Source organism: Podarcis raffonei, chromosome 1, assembly GCF_027172205.1.
Source record: "Podarcis raffonei isolate rPodRaf1 chromosome 1, rPodRaf1.pri, whole genome shotgun sequence".
NCBI lineage: Eukaryota > Metazoa > Chordata > Lepidosauria > Squamata > Lacertidae > Podarcis > Podarcis raffonei.
Window position 1 is genome coordinate 134,407,359 of NC_070602.1, and position 14,485 is coordinate 134,421,843.

General features: G+C 42.4%; 1 protein-coding gene and 1 long non-coding RNA gene across 4 annotated transcripts in view; both read left to right on the top strand.

The window, feature by feature from the left end:
* The window catches only part of ITGB2 (integrin subunit beta 2), a 34,674-nt gene extending 20,402 nt beyond the window's left edge, over positions 1-14,272 (top strand). For all 3 annotated transcript variants that reach the window (XM_053363256.1, XM_053363246.1, XM_053363265.1), the window contains 12 exons: positions 522-692; positions 2,703-2,944; positions 3,685-3,840; positions 4,569-4,664; positions 5,048-5,137; positions 6,146-6,286; positions 7,373-7,560; positions 8,096-8,340; positions 9,692-9,911; positions 11,040-11,245; positions 12,175-12,341; positions 14,002-14,272. In XM_053363256.1, the coding sequence (XP_053219231.1) occupies positions 522-692; positions 2,703-2,944; positions 3,685-3,840; positions 4,569-4,664; positions 5,048-5,137; positions 6,146-6,286; positions 7,373-7,560; positions 8,096-8,340; positions 9,692-9,911; positions 11,040-11,245; positions 12,175-12,341; positions 14,002-14,067 (1,988 nt within the window). In that variant the 3' untranslated portion in view covers positions 14,068-14,272. The remainder of the gene's footprint in view (positions 1-521; positions 693-2,702; positions 2,945-3,684; positions 3,841-4,568; positions 4,665-5,047; positions 5,138-6,145; positions 6,287-7,372; positions 7,561-8,095; positions 8,341-9,691; positions 9,912-11,039; positions 11,246-12,174; positions 12,342-14,001) is intronic.
* LOC128400844 (uncharacterized) overlaps positions 1-14,485 on the top strand; it is an 88,612-nt gene that overhangs the window by 61,896 nt on the left and 12,231 nt on the right. The gene's annotated exons all lie outside the window — the stretch shown is intronic.

A 14,485-nucleotide genomic window follows, 5' to 3' on the forward strand; every position in this document is an offset into this window, starting at 1 on the left:
CTTGGTGAATAGGCAGAACGCAGGAGGGATGGAAGGAGAGACAACAGAGGGGACTCCCTCCCCCCAAAATCTGTCATCCCAAGTGACAGGGTGAGAGGGGTAGTTCTTTCAAGGGCTCTTTCAGTTGCAAAAGCCACTGAAAGTACTACGTATCGTGTAGAACATTGCACCCCATCATGCTATACCTTGGAGAGTTTACCCAACACTACAGACAACTCCCCATTTATGCAGGGGCTGTGTTCCAAGCCACCATGCATTTAAGTGCAGTCACACCACATTTAAGTGCAATCACACCATGCATTTAAGTGCAATCAGGGCTATTGGAAAAGCCTGCAAACACCCTCGAAACCTCTGGAAACTCTTGAAAGAACAGTAAAAAACAACAACCAGCAGTACTTACCAGACGCCAAACTCCACCACAACCACTCCCTCCACACCTCCTTGCTCAAACTGCCAACTCTCCACAGGCCTCAACGATGGGTGTAAAGGTGTAAGCTCATTCTTTTCCCTTTTGCTAACAGATCTACCTGCTGTTTTTAATGTGACATTCCGCCGTGGGGAGGACTACCCTATAGATCTTTACTATTTGATGGACCTCTCATACTCTATGAATGATGATCTGGAAAATGTGAAGAAGCTAGGAGGAGACCTGCTGAATGCTCTCAAAAGTATTACCAAACATGCTCGAATAGGTGCGTACATTTCTGATTAATCCATTTGTCTCCTGGTACTAACAAAATTAGCATCTAGGATTGTTTTAATTCAAAAGAGTAGAACTACACGGAGCACAACTCTTCCATATCAAATACAGATTTACTGAGATTTAGTGAAATTATTTTTTCACTGAAGGCGCTGTCAATGAGGCTGGGTATGGAACTTCTGCTGCTACTTCATACAGTGGATGGAAGATAATAGGCAAAATGAAACATGATTTCGGACTCAGCTATATTAGTAAAGAAACAATTATTTGAATGCATTATAAACATGCAACACCAGATGGCGGCAGAGAGCAGGAAAATTTTATATGTGATTTTCAATAGGGTTTTTTTTGTTATAACGATATGATTTCTGACTTATTTATAGCGTTTTTTGCCTGTGTGTAGATCTACCCTTAATTGCTTTGTTTCATTTATTTGCCTCATTTCTCCAGATGTTTGTGTATAGGATTCTTCTATTTTATTAACTGTTCCTTCTAGTTTTCCCATATTTTGTCTATTTCATAATCCAAAGTTCCCAAATAATTTTTAATTTCATTAAACTCTAATTCAAGAGATATTGTTTGTTCTACCACCATCTGCTGGGTATCTAAAGATGCCTTTCTTTCCTCTGCTGCCCTTTTCCTGGTACCCAACATGCTGTGTTGGGACTGTTTTAATCCCACCCCCTCTGTTTTCTGCTTTGCTTTTTAATAATGTTAGCACATCTATTGTATTGTATTGATCTTTATTACGGCCATTGGCCCATCACACGACAGTTTCCCATACCAACATAATTGTTAGCACATCTGTCTCTTTATGCGGGGTGGAGTATAAATAATAAAATGTTTATTATAACTGTTCCTGTAGAAACTTCAGCAGCAGCACAGCTCCTCTAGATTTCTTGTTTTGACAGCAGTACCAGTAAGCTTAGCTCATTTAATAAGAAAAAAAAACCCTTCTCATGGAGGAAGTATCAACTGGCAAAGTAGATTTTATATTCTTATGCACATTTTTTTCATAATATTGTAATAATAATAATTCCACTTAATAATAAAATAATGCACTTAAACATAGCAGAGAAACTCCTTTGTTCGTTTAAACTTTTGTTATCTCAGAGCACAAATCAAGCCTTTTGCCTTCATTCTTCACTCAACGGCTTCCTCCTTTCTAAGTGGTAAAAAGAGCTGAGTCACCTAATAAATGCTCTCAGTGGCAGATGAAGAAACTCACTTAAGTTGTAAATTATTTTATTCCAAAGATAATTCAGAAAGGGATGTCTTTCTGGATCTCGTTGTCCATAGAGGCTGCTGTGTGGTTTCTGCAGGATGGGTTTTCCTCCGCTTCCAAGTCATGATCCACCCTGCCAGGGACCCCAGAAAGACAGCCCTCTGGCAGCCCCCCGCCCCAGGCACAAAGGCTCTCAGGAAGCCTCAAGAGGAAATTAAAAGAAATTTGGAAACAACTGTTTGTTCTGATTTAGTGGCAAAAAGCAGTTTTCCTTGGGGGAAGAAGCAGGTAAAACGCAATACCACTCAGCCCCAGGCTTTGAAAGTGTGGGGCAAGCGGGAAACTGCTCAGATCAGTGATTTTTAGGCAAGAAACAAGTGGAACTATGGATGAGCCCTTTCTTGAAGGAAAGATCCCAACAGTCGAGATCTGAACCATAGGAAGGAAAAATATGACATTTATTCTCATTCGGGTGACAGGCAGCATGTAAAGAAAAAGATCTAGCTCTTTCGGGGGGTTGGAGATTTTAAGGTCAGAGAAGAATAGAATTAATATTTCTTCTGTTGTATTCAGTTGTCAAATGATACCCCTTTTGTAATCCCAGCTCTTTCCACTTGTATTCCTCTATTTAACTTTAACTTTATTTTAAACAATTGCAGGGTATATTGACTGCCCTATCCCCCTCAGTGGTTTAGAGTTCTTCCCTCTATATATCTTCGGTGACAATAACCATTTTGGACCCTTCTTTTCAGTGGCACTTCCCTTGTGTTCCCTTAGGGTTTGGCGCCTTTGTGGACAAGACTGTGTTGCCCTTTGTTAACACCCACCCAGAGAAGTTGCAGAACCCTTGTCCAAGCAAGGAGACCAAATGTCAGCCACCATTTGCTTTCAGGCATGTGCTCAGCCTCACAGACAGGGTAGAGAAGTTTAAAGAAGAAGTCGGCAAGCAGGATATATCCGGGAATCTTGACGCACCAGAGGGAGGACTCGACGCCATGATGCAAGCCGCTGTCTGTGGGGTAAGAGTACCATATGGGAACAGGCACCATGACAAAGTGCTCTTGGGGAGTGAGGAAGTTGAATTTGGGGGGCCATGGATTCCTGTCCAAAGTGGAAGAGAGTTCCCCCCGATAATCATAATGTTGTCCAGATATGCTGTTGCTTTTAACGTTGTATTTAGGCTCAGTGCTGAAGGCCTAGATAGATGCTAGGCAGGGTCTTTATTATTGTTGTTGTATTGTTACAAATTAAATTAAAATATTACAATAAATAAGGTAAGAGAAATATTAAAAATGAAATAGAGTAATAAAACAAACTCACGACAAATGAGATAAAACAACAGCACAAAAGATAAAAACAATCTGCCTATACAAACCTTCATAAAAATAAAGATTGATTAGTCTCCAAAATACAAGAAACAATGGGTTAATTAATTATACAGTGGCCGTTTTGTGGCAGCATTATTAAAATGTCCCATAAAATAATAACAGGAGAAGAAACTGGTCATAAAGGTGCAAAATGTACGGGTGGATATTTAAACCTTTTAAAGCCATTTTAGTGTATACATAGGTTATCCTGTCTTAGGACGGAGATCTGAACAGACACTGTATCCCTTTCAGCTCTGATTTTATGTAGAATCATAGATTCTTAGAATTGCAGAGTTGGAAGGGGCCACAAGGGTCAGGAATCTTTCACCCAAAGCAGGAATCTTTCACCCAGTGTGGTTTGCTTTTTTAATCTGCTTGCTTTTTAAATCCAGGATAAGATTGGTTGGAAAAATGTAACACGCTTACTGGTGTATACGACAGATGATGGCTTCCATTTTGCTGGGGATGGTAAACTTGGAGCCATCTTAACCCCTTATGATGGAAAATGCCACCTGGAGGAAAATATGTATAAAAGAAGCAATGAATATGTAAGTATTCAGAGGAGGCTGCACGCTTTATAAAGTACCTGCCCTTTACCTTTACCTTACTGGATTTACGATTTTAGACTGGAGCCGACCCTAACCCATACAACTGCTATATTAGGAAAAGTCCTCTTAATTTTCTAAGAACTCTTCTCTTAGGCAGAAAGACAAGGGGTCCATGTTTTTTGTTTTAAAGGTTCAATAGATCTGTAAACCAAGCTGTTTGTTAACCTGGTGGGTGTGTGCTTGTGGCATCCAAGGCCAGACCTTGGGAAGCTGAGCCATCAATTGTGATGGGGATACCTTTGTTTCTTGTAGAGAGCCACCTTCCTTTGGTGCCAGGGAACAAATCCAAGAGCACAGTGGATGAGAAGGATGGGGCTGGGCTCCTCCAGCCACCTTTGCTTCTGTTTTCATCAGTGCCCTCTCTGATAATCTCTGCTGCTCAGGAATGAGCACATGTTGAGAGCGCTGCTCTGTTTCTCTGGGGGATGGAGCACATTCTCTGGGGGATGTGTTGGTGTGTGCGGCTTGGTCAGACCACAGTTGACTGACAGTCTCTCTGCTTTAACTACGCCTGTGGCCCTGCCCTTAGGAACCCGGGAGGGAGGGGCCAGACTGAAGGGGCGGAGCCAGAGGGATTCTTTTCAGGCCAGATCTCGCCTGCAAGATCCAACCAGGATCCTCACTAACTTGGAGAGAGAGCCCTAAATACTGTTTCCTTTGTTACACAGGACTATCCATCTGTTGGTCAGTTGGTTCAAAAACTTGAAGAAAACAATATCCAGCCCATTTTTGCTGTTACCAGTAAAATGGTTGATACATATCGGGTAAGTAAAACTACCAGCAGTAAAGAAGGTTAAGTAAACAATGTCTGTGGAGAAAATAATTATTAGATTATTATTATTAGAAAGAAGAAGAAGAAATGAGGCTGCATTTTAAGTAGTATTTTAATCTTGTTTTTAAGTTGTATTTTAATCAATTGTTTTTATACCTGATGTTAGTCGCCCTGAGCCCGGTATTGGCCGGGGAGGGCGGGGTATAAATAAAATAAAATAAAATAAATAAATGCCTAAGTCTATAATTTGAGCAATATACATGGAACAATTAGGACAACAGATATTTACTGCTTTGCCCTTGCCTTATAATCTGGTAGGCATTCTATTTAATAGAGTGAGACAATGCTTTCAATTCATTTGTTCTTTCTTGATAGAAACTCAGCGAGATGATTCCCAAATCGGCTGTGGGAGAGCTGCAGGAAGACTCAAATAATATCATCCAACTCATCCAGCGTGCCTATGATGTAAGGGTTACTGATATTATCATTTTAATCCTTTACAATATATATTTAAGCCAGCCAGACTTTGCACTTTGTTTACATGAAGCATGTTTGTGTAACTTTCTCACAATTATGCAGATTTGATTCAGATTTCCAAATCAGTTTTCAGGGGATAGCTCCCCCCACCCTGCTTCCACCTTTCCCCCTTCCTTTCTCCATCTCCCTTTTATAAAGCTTCCCTAATTAAAGCGCCCAACCAAGCCTGAAAAAGGAATGAAAGCAAACAAAAAGCAGCCATAATAGGAGCTGAGGGAGAAAATGGTCAACAATTGACATGCTTTCCTTCTATTAAACTAGAAACAGAAGGAGGTCATTTGAGCAGTTGCAAATGCTTTCTTCCTTTCTTCGCTGTAAACCATATTTTTGTGAGTTGCATGTTTATAAGGGCAGGGTCTTGATTAGCATGAACAAGTGATCAAATTCACTTTCTCAAAGCTTAACACTACTTGACCTGTATCCCACTGTAATTTCCTTGGTTGAACCAATCCTAAACTTCCTTTTCCAGTAACACATTTCTCTTTTCCTTGCTTGAGCTTCTTAAAGCACTAATCAGCTTTGCTGTGGCACATTGAAAGTGACACACTGGCCAAATATTGTTATCGGCTCTTGGTTACATCTAGCCAGTACACATCCAGTAGTAAAGGTTTTTTAGCTTGTCAGCAGGCTATGTCCCCAACATAGTCCTTTTGTCTCTTGGGAAATTTTTCTCAAGCCTATATTGCAGGAAAACCCCTGCCTCTGCTTCAACATGTTCACGTAAGCATCACTGTGTTGACTTGACAGTTCAATAAAGAAAGTGCATAACCGTTAGAGATATTGGCCCTAGTTCCCTTCTTCTCTCAAGGCTCATCTTTTCCAACAGAAGAACTGAGGCAGTGGGAATGGAAGTTACAATTAATTCTCATATTTTTCTCCCTCGCTGGAGACTTGGGTTTCTATTCTCACCTCTTCCTTATTCTCATTTCCTTGCAGAGTTTGTCTTCCAAAATTATTTTGGACCATGGCCCTTTGCCAAACTTCATCAAAATCACGTATGATTCCTTCTGCCCTAACCAAATACACACCAAGGATAAACCAAGAGGGGAATGTGACAACGTGAAGATAAATGATCAGGTAGGAGAAGACTTTTCTGTTTCTATCTAAAGCTGTTCTGATTGCTGCTACCTTTGTATGTGGAGAGAAAAGAGCAGTGTGCATTTCTTCCAATACCGCTGCTTGTGAGAAGGGTCTTCACTTATTCTCCTTTCCCAAACCCCTTAAAAGTTGCAGCTGGGCTAAGCCTGTTACTCTAAGCAATATGTAGGCTTTATTTCATTATGTAGAGTTACATTGGCTCCCAGTACATTTCCAAGCACAATTCAAAGTGTTGATGCTGAGCTTTAAACCGCCTTGGCCCTGTATCCCCGAAGGAGCGTCTCCACACCCATCGTTCAGCCTGGACACTGAGGTCCAGCTCCAAGGGCTTTCTGGTGGCTCCCTCACTATGAGAAGTGAAGTTACAGGGAACCAGGCAGAGGGCCTTCTTGGTGGTGGGACCCACCCTGTGGAACACCCTCCCATCAGATGTTAAGGAGATAAATAACTATCTGACTTTTAGAAGACATCATAAGGCAGCCCTGTATAGGGAAGCTTTTTAAAATGTTTGATATTTTATTATGTTTTTATATATATTGGAAGTTGCCCAGAGTGGCTGGGGCAACCCAGTCAGATGGGCAGGGTATAAATAAGTTGTTGTTGTTGTTTCAACCATCACGATCATATCAATCACAGAAAAAACAGGTTACACTATTTTAAGTGATATAAATGAATAGAAATCTCTGAAAACAACATACGTAAATAAAATAAAAAATAAAAAGCAAACAGTATTTTAGGAGGAGGAGTGTCTGCAGAAGGCAGCAACCACACTTAATGGCCGTGTGTTTACACGCCCACAAGAAAAGAGGGGGGTGAGTTTTCCCTTTCCTGTCCACATGGCAACATGGCACACACTGGTTTGGGTGGAACAAAGTGAGGCATACTGCCCAAATACATGGCAGGTCCATTGCAATTCACTTAGAAGAACAGTGTTTTTTTGGCACTTGCATCCTTCTGACTGTTAGCATGCTCAGTCCTTTATTTATAAATGCACTCCTTCGTGCTTTCCTAGTGGTTTTTACATTTAATGGAGAATATTTAATGGAGTTCTTTATTTTCTTACAGATTACTTTCCAGGTGAAAGTTACAGCAACCAAATGCATTGACAACCAAACGGTTACAATCCGGGCTCTCGGTTTCACAGACTCCCTTGATGTGCACATGCGCGGTCGATGCAACTGTGAATGTGATGAGGAAATATCAAGTAGCTCTGACTGCAGTGGACATGGGAAAGTAGATTGTGGAATCTGCAGGTAATCAAACCACTTCACCAAATCACAAGGGGATATGCCAGTCCTACTGGGAAAGGTTAACCATGATCACCATCTGAATAACTGCTTATGCATGTCCCACATCTGCACCTGCAGTTTTATGCAGTCTGGGAACAACATCTGTTTTCACAGAATGTGCAGACTGCTTGAGTATAATTTTTCCTAAAATGAAAAGGAGAATTTGAGAATTTGGCATGAGGACAATTGGGAAAAAGACCTTGAGACTTTTTTCCTGCCAAATTCTCAAGCCACTCTGGGTAATGGACTAGGGTGAGGGCTGACAGAGCCCCCAGGTCTCCAAATTTGGCCTGTCAGACCATTGTTCAGGTCTGGTCTGTGCCTGGATGGGTGACCTTCTTGGAACATGCTGCCGTGGGTTCTGTAAAGGGAAAATGTGGGTTATAATTACAATAAAACAATAAATCTGTGCGAGTTCAGGCAAATCAACCCCCCAACACAAACAAGTATTGCTTAGTAAGCCTTTCCTATATTCTGAACATTTATTCTCTCATGTCAGCTGTTTCCCTGGCTTTATTGGAAAGAATTGTGATTGTCAAACTGGAGGCAAATCCAGCAAGGAACTGGAGAAGAGTTGCCGCAAGGACAATGCCTCCGTCACCTGCTCCGGCCTGGGCGACTGTGTGTGTGGGCAGTGTGTTTGCCACACCGATGAAGCATCCAAAAAGAAGATCTATGGGTCTTTTTGCGAGTGTGACAACATGAACTGTGAGATTCACAATGGTCAACTTTGTGGCGGAGAAAGTGAGTAGCTGACGACTGCGGGACATGGCTCCTTTGCTTTACTTCTCCCAGCTTCCTGTTGCCAGAGTTCCAGCAAGCTACATTTTCTACCACAAGCTCTTAAAGGGCACACAGTACTTAGGGGTCTTAGTGGACCGCAAGCTTAACATGAGTCAACAGTGTGATGCAGCTGCAAAAAAAGCTATTTCTGTTCTAGGCTGCATCAACTGAAGTCTAGTGTCCAGATCAATGGAAGTCATAGTAGCACTCTCTTCTGCGTTGGTCAGACCCTGCCTGGAGTCCTGTGTCCAGTTCTGGGCACTACAATTTAAGGAGGGTGTTGGCAACCTGAAACGTGTGCAGAAGATACTGTTGCCATATTGCAAAAGGTGGAAATCCGGACACAAAAGTTTTTTGGGCAAAGTTGTTGAGCTGGGTCTGTTTAGCCTGGAAAAGAGGAGAATGAGAGGAGATACGATAGTAACTTTCAAACATCTTAAGGGCTGTCACACGGAAGATGGAGCAAGTTTGTTTTCTGCTGCTCCGGAGGGTAGGATCTGAACCAATAGATTCAAACAAGAAAGGAGATTCTGACAAAACATTAGGAAGAGCTTTCTGAGTTGTGGGACAGTGGAAGAGACTCTCTTGGAAGGTGGTGAACTCTCCTTCCTTAGAGCTTTTTAAGCAGAGGTTGAGGTGAGATACCCGCATTGCAGGAGGTTGGATTAGATGATCCTTTGGGCTCCTCCAAGTCAACAATTTTGTGATTCTGTTATTCTTAGGAAGAGTTGTTTCAATAGCACAATACAGTGGTACCTCGGGTTACATACACTTCATGTTACATACACTTCAGGTTACAGACTCCGCTAACCCAGAAATAGTACCTCGGGTTAAGAACTTTGCTTCAGGATAAGAACAGAAATTGTGCTCTGGCAGCGCGGCAGCAGCAGGAGGCCCCATTAGCTAAAATGGTGCTTCAGGTTAAGAACAGTTTCAGGTTAAGAACAGACCTCCGGAATGAATTAAGTACTTAACCCGAGGTACCACTGTAATTTGGAAGGTAGCCAAGCTGCTATCAATCTGCCTTTGTTTCATATAATGACTTACCATCATCCAGGTGTGAATATTAAATATTAGTTTTTCTTCTAAGAAACAGCTTAATTTTGCATCATTTTACAATGGCAGGCTATTCTTTCATGAAAGGTAATTTCAGTGTTTTGCAGGTGATACCAAGATGGCCTTTTACTATGGAATGTGACTTTGCAGAATAGAATGCAATTAAATTGTACTTACTGGCAAACTTGGGTTTTCCAACAGAATTGCAAATATGGGGAATGCGTTCTGTCCTGAACTCTCCACTTTCTCTTTCTAGTACGAGGACGGTGTGATTGTGGGAAATGTAAATGCAATCCTGGCTTTGGCGGCAGCGCCTGCCAATGTGAAACTTCAACAGACGGTTGCTTGAACATCAATGAGACCGTCTGCAGTGGCCGTGGGGAATGTCTGTGCAACACATGCCAATGTAAACCAGGCTATCAGCTTCCACACTGTGAAGATTGCGAAGGCTGTCCATCACCCTGTCCCAGACACGTGTAAGTGATATGAGAGGGACCACAGTGAAAATTACTGCGCTTTGCATGTCAGTATTTAAAAGTCTTGCCTTTGGAATAGGCAGTACTTCTGCAGGTAACAGGGCTGGGCGGGGGAAACTGATTCTGCACTGCCTCGTTTTTTGCTTTTCTTGTACAGAAGTCTCCTTTAAAGTCTGGGCTTTTATAGCTCAGTTATTCTGTCTTCCTCTCTCCAACGTTAGCCCATCAAACACACCAATAAGGTGAAGGCAATTTAGGCAGAAATGAAACATTAATACAGTATGATAAAACATAGACATAAACCTACCTTAACAAGGCTAGATAAAGGGATGAAAAACTTCTATCACTTAGAGGACAACCTGTGCCTGGGCACATGGTGCTGGTCTTGCCTGGAATTTGCACAAGGTGGTGCTGGCAAGTTGGCATGGGATGAATGTCTAAAGAGCAAGTTGCTGTTCCTTGGTGTTCTCACTTGGGTTAGATTTATATCTCCCGTTAGAAGCCTCTTGCCTCTAACAAATTTCCCTGGCTCTGCTTCTTAACCACACGGGAATCCTTTAGAACTTGACGGTACCTTTCTTGGTCTGCAGCTGATGTTGTATTAGAGCTTCAGGAGTCATGGTTTTGGATAACCCACAAACAATCTGGAGAAAAATTAACTATGCTGGGTTTTCTTGGTAGTTGTTCACTTCCTATCTATTGAATTAGATAGCCAAATTAGATAGGTCAAATTTATTCTGTGGAGTCCAGCAGAGTTCTCTTTTTAACATGTACATGAAATCGCTGTGGGAATTTCAGAGGTGCTCAGCTAACTCACAACCTGGGCTTAGACAGGCCTCTTTTTTCTCAGAGTCCCCGCCTCCTTTGCATCTCCTCTGCATTTGTTTAGGGAAGGTTTCAATGTTTTTAATGTTTCATGTATTACTCTATTTTAATATTTGGTTTTGGTTTATTATTATTATTATTATTATTTGCATCTGCAATGTGAGGCTGACAATACTGGCTTCCTTTATATCTCTGGCTGTAACTGCACTGAGAATTAGATTTCTGTTATGTAGTATAGATCCATTGCATCTCTGTCTTGCTAAGCAACTCTTCTTGGAGACATGATTCTTGTTGATTTTCCAGGTCGTGTGTGGAGTGCCGTTACTTTCAGAGTGGTCCATTTCAGAAGAATTGCTCTCAAGCTTGTTCACACATTATTCTGAGAGATAATGTGATGTCCAGAAGTAAAGAATGCAAGGAGAAAGATTCTCAGAATTGCTGGATCTCCTTCTCTATGTTTCAGTTGGATGGAGAGGAGAGATACTCCGTTAAAGTGGAACCTTTAAAAGGTATGTGAGGGAAGGTGCCGCCAGCTGCAACACCAGTTCCATGCTCTGGTCCCAGCACCTAGCACCCGGGCTCAGTGGCTTAATAACAATAGACAATAAATGTTTTGTACCCCACCCATCCGACTGGGTTGCCCCAGCCTCTCTGGGTGGCTTCCAGCAGAATACACAAAACCATCACACATTAAAAGCTTCCCAAAACAGGGCTGCCTTCAGATGTCAATCAAAGGTCATATAATTGTTTGTTTCCTTGACATCTGAAGGAAGGGCATTCCACAGGGCAGGCACCACTCTGTCTGGTTCCCTGTAACCTCACTTCTCGCAATGAAGGAACTGCCGGAAGGCCCTCGAAGCCAAGAGATGCTCCGTCAGGTATTCAGGGCCAAAGCCATTTAGGGCTTTAAAGGTCAACACCAAAACTTTGAATTGATACATGAGAGAATCACCAGTTTCCCCCATATAGTCCCATTGTGAGGGGTGGGGTACTGGAACAGGAAGAGAGACTGTGGATGTCAGAAGTCTGCATCCCCCAAGGCTTCAGAGGGAGATGGCCCTCCAAATTGTGAGGTGGGGCAGATGGAGGGGCCCCTGGGAGTGGCTTGCTTTCCAAGCTATCAGAGTGCAGGTGGGGACCCAGCTCCAGGTAAGAGGCAAAGGAAGCAGAGTGGAGGCCACATAGCCAGGTGAGCAGGGTTCCTCTGGTGGGAAGTATATGTGGCCTTAAGAGAGTTCCTTGCAATTTAACTGGAGCAGTTTCAGTAGTCTTTTGCGTGGCGGAGAGGCAGAGATACTTGATGTGGAGCTGCCCCATTCATTGAATCGACTTCCAGCCTTTCCTGGATCTGTGGTATGCTCATTCCTGGCCTACAGCACATGCACCCTTTCCCTCCTTCAGATGAGGCACCTTCTCCGTTGTTTTTTTCTTTTCATAGATTGCCCACAACCCCCTAATGTCGCAGCCATTGTGGGGGGCACCGTTGCTGGCGTGGCTCTTATCGGCCTCCTCCTCCTCCTGATTTGGAAGCTGGTAACGGAGCTGATTGATCGCAAGGAATATCACCGATTTGAGAAAGAGAAGTCCAAGGCTAAGTGGAATGATGTAAGACACTTTTGTTTCAGTTCCAGTACCTCAGGCAGGCCTGGATGCAGCTGCTCAGGCATGAGAAGCTAAGCTGCTCACATTAGCACACACAGGCTACGTTTACACTGTGACCTAACTGCCTGAAATAAATAGTATGTGTTCTGTAGGCGAGAACCTCTTGTAGATACCATCTTATCAGGAGGTCCATTCTGCACTGTGTAGGAATTAGGCCTTTAGTCGACAGACGGTTGTATTTTGGGTGGCTACTGAAGATTTTCTCCTTTCAACAAGGCTTTTAAGCTGAGATCTTTCCCATAATGCATCTGCACTGGAATTGTTTTTAAGATGTTTTGTTGTTCGTTTGCTGTCCTGCGCTTATTTGGGGGAAAGGGTTAGGGCACAATCATAACAATTGCTAGCATTATTATTACACAATTATTCTGTGGAGGGAGATGTGCCTTCAGAAAGATTCAGAGATGTACTAACCACTGATGTGGTCCTATTTATATGTTAGAGTGGTTGATTGATTCTTTATTACGGCCATTGGCCCATCACACGACAGTTTCCCATACCAACATAATGTACTTAAACCTCCAAATTTAAAACCGCCTAGACTTACAAAAAACAGACAAGAACCAAAGCAAAACAAAAACAAAAGACCAACATCATACATTACAATAAATTTGTAACATAAACATCACCCTCTATTCATAAATTAGTAGAAGACATCAGTGGTGAAATCACCTAATTACATCCTAAAACATAGATCATAGTTTAAAGAGATTATCCGAGCCGCACAGGAGTCCGTTTCTCTTCCTTAGGAATAGAGCGCTGATCAAGAATCTGGCAACCATGAGTGATCTTAGGGGGTCATCATCATTTAATAGATATCTCAGTTTGGCTTCATTCGTATCATCGGCAATTCCCTTTAGATATTGAGCAAGAAACTTGCTCCTGGCCGATGAGTGAAAAGCACAATCAAAAATTATGTGGTGCAACGATTCCGGTGCCCCACAATTACAATCACATAAGAGCGATATCTGTCCATTGGAGAATCTATTTCTCAGCACGTTCGATGGGAAGGTGTTGAATCTTGCCTTTACAAAGGCATATCTATGAGCCGAAGAAGTTAAGGAATTCAAATAGTTTGGGAGCCTTAAGAGAGGTAATAAACCAAGGTTTAGAGGTGAGCAGGTACCATTGCCCAGGACCATTTATGTTAGAGTGGCATGGTCAGGTTGCTCCTCTGCATTTCAGCCACACAGGGAGTTGTGGTTTGCTACTGTGCTATACAATGATCTTCCTTAGCCACATGGATTAAATTTAGATATGTTAGCTGGGTGTAGAATGGAGGAAGTGATGGGAGAGGACCAAGGACCAGCAAGTTCAGCCACACAACCTCCTCCCTGTCTTCCTAGACCAGCAGAAGAGGGTCAGTGTTTGATCTACAATGGAAGTTCTCCTTCTTGAGTAAACTCCCCATTTCCTCCTCAATGGCTACTATTTTTAGTAGCCCTGTATATAGACAGTCATATCATTAAAGGAGACCAAGCTGTAGTGACGTTTGTCCACTTGATCTACTTACTTGATGTGGTAGCCTGGGATAGTAATAGTAATACTATTGAACGAGTAAAACAGCAGCACCAGCTACAGACACTTGTGATGTTTTTATTGGCAGGCTGATAATCCTCTTTTCAAGAGTGCCACGACCACTGTTGTGAACCCCAGATTCAATGGCCAGTGAAGTTCAACTACAGCAACATGGGAAAGCACAAAGAAATTCTTCAGGAGGGAAGCAGACGATATTGACTTTATTCTCCACTGTGCTTTATTCCTGTCAACCACTATCCATGTCACCTCATGTGTTTTCGGTAACCCTTTGTGTGGCTTTTTTTCAAACATGCTTTGATGCTGATGATTTTCTTTTCATTAAAAGGTCTCCCTGTTAAGATTGCTTAATCACACACACCATGGAATGATCTCAACTTGCCTTTCCACTTATCCTGCCCAAGGCACTCTGAGCAATTTCTCTAGTTATCAGCTGTTAAAGGTCAACCCTTGAAACCCAAATAGAAGGGGAAAAGGTGGGCTGACCATTCAAGCATCTACATAGAGAAAGTATTTGTTAGTTCCACAGTGGTAGTAAGCCATGCTTGCGTGCG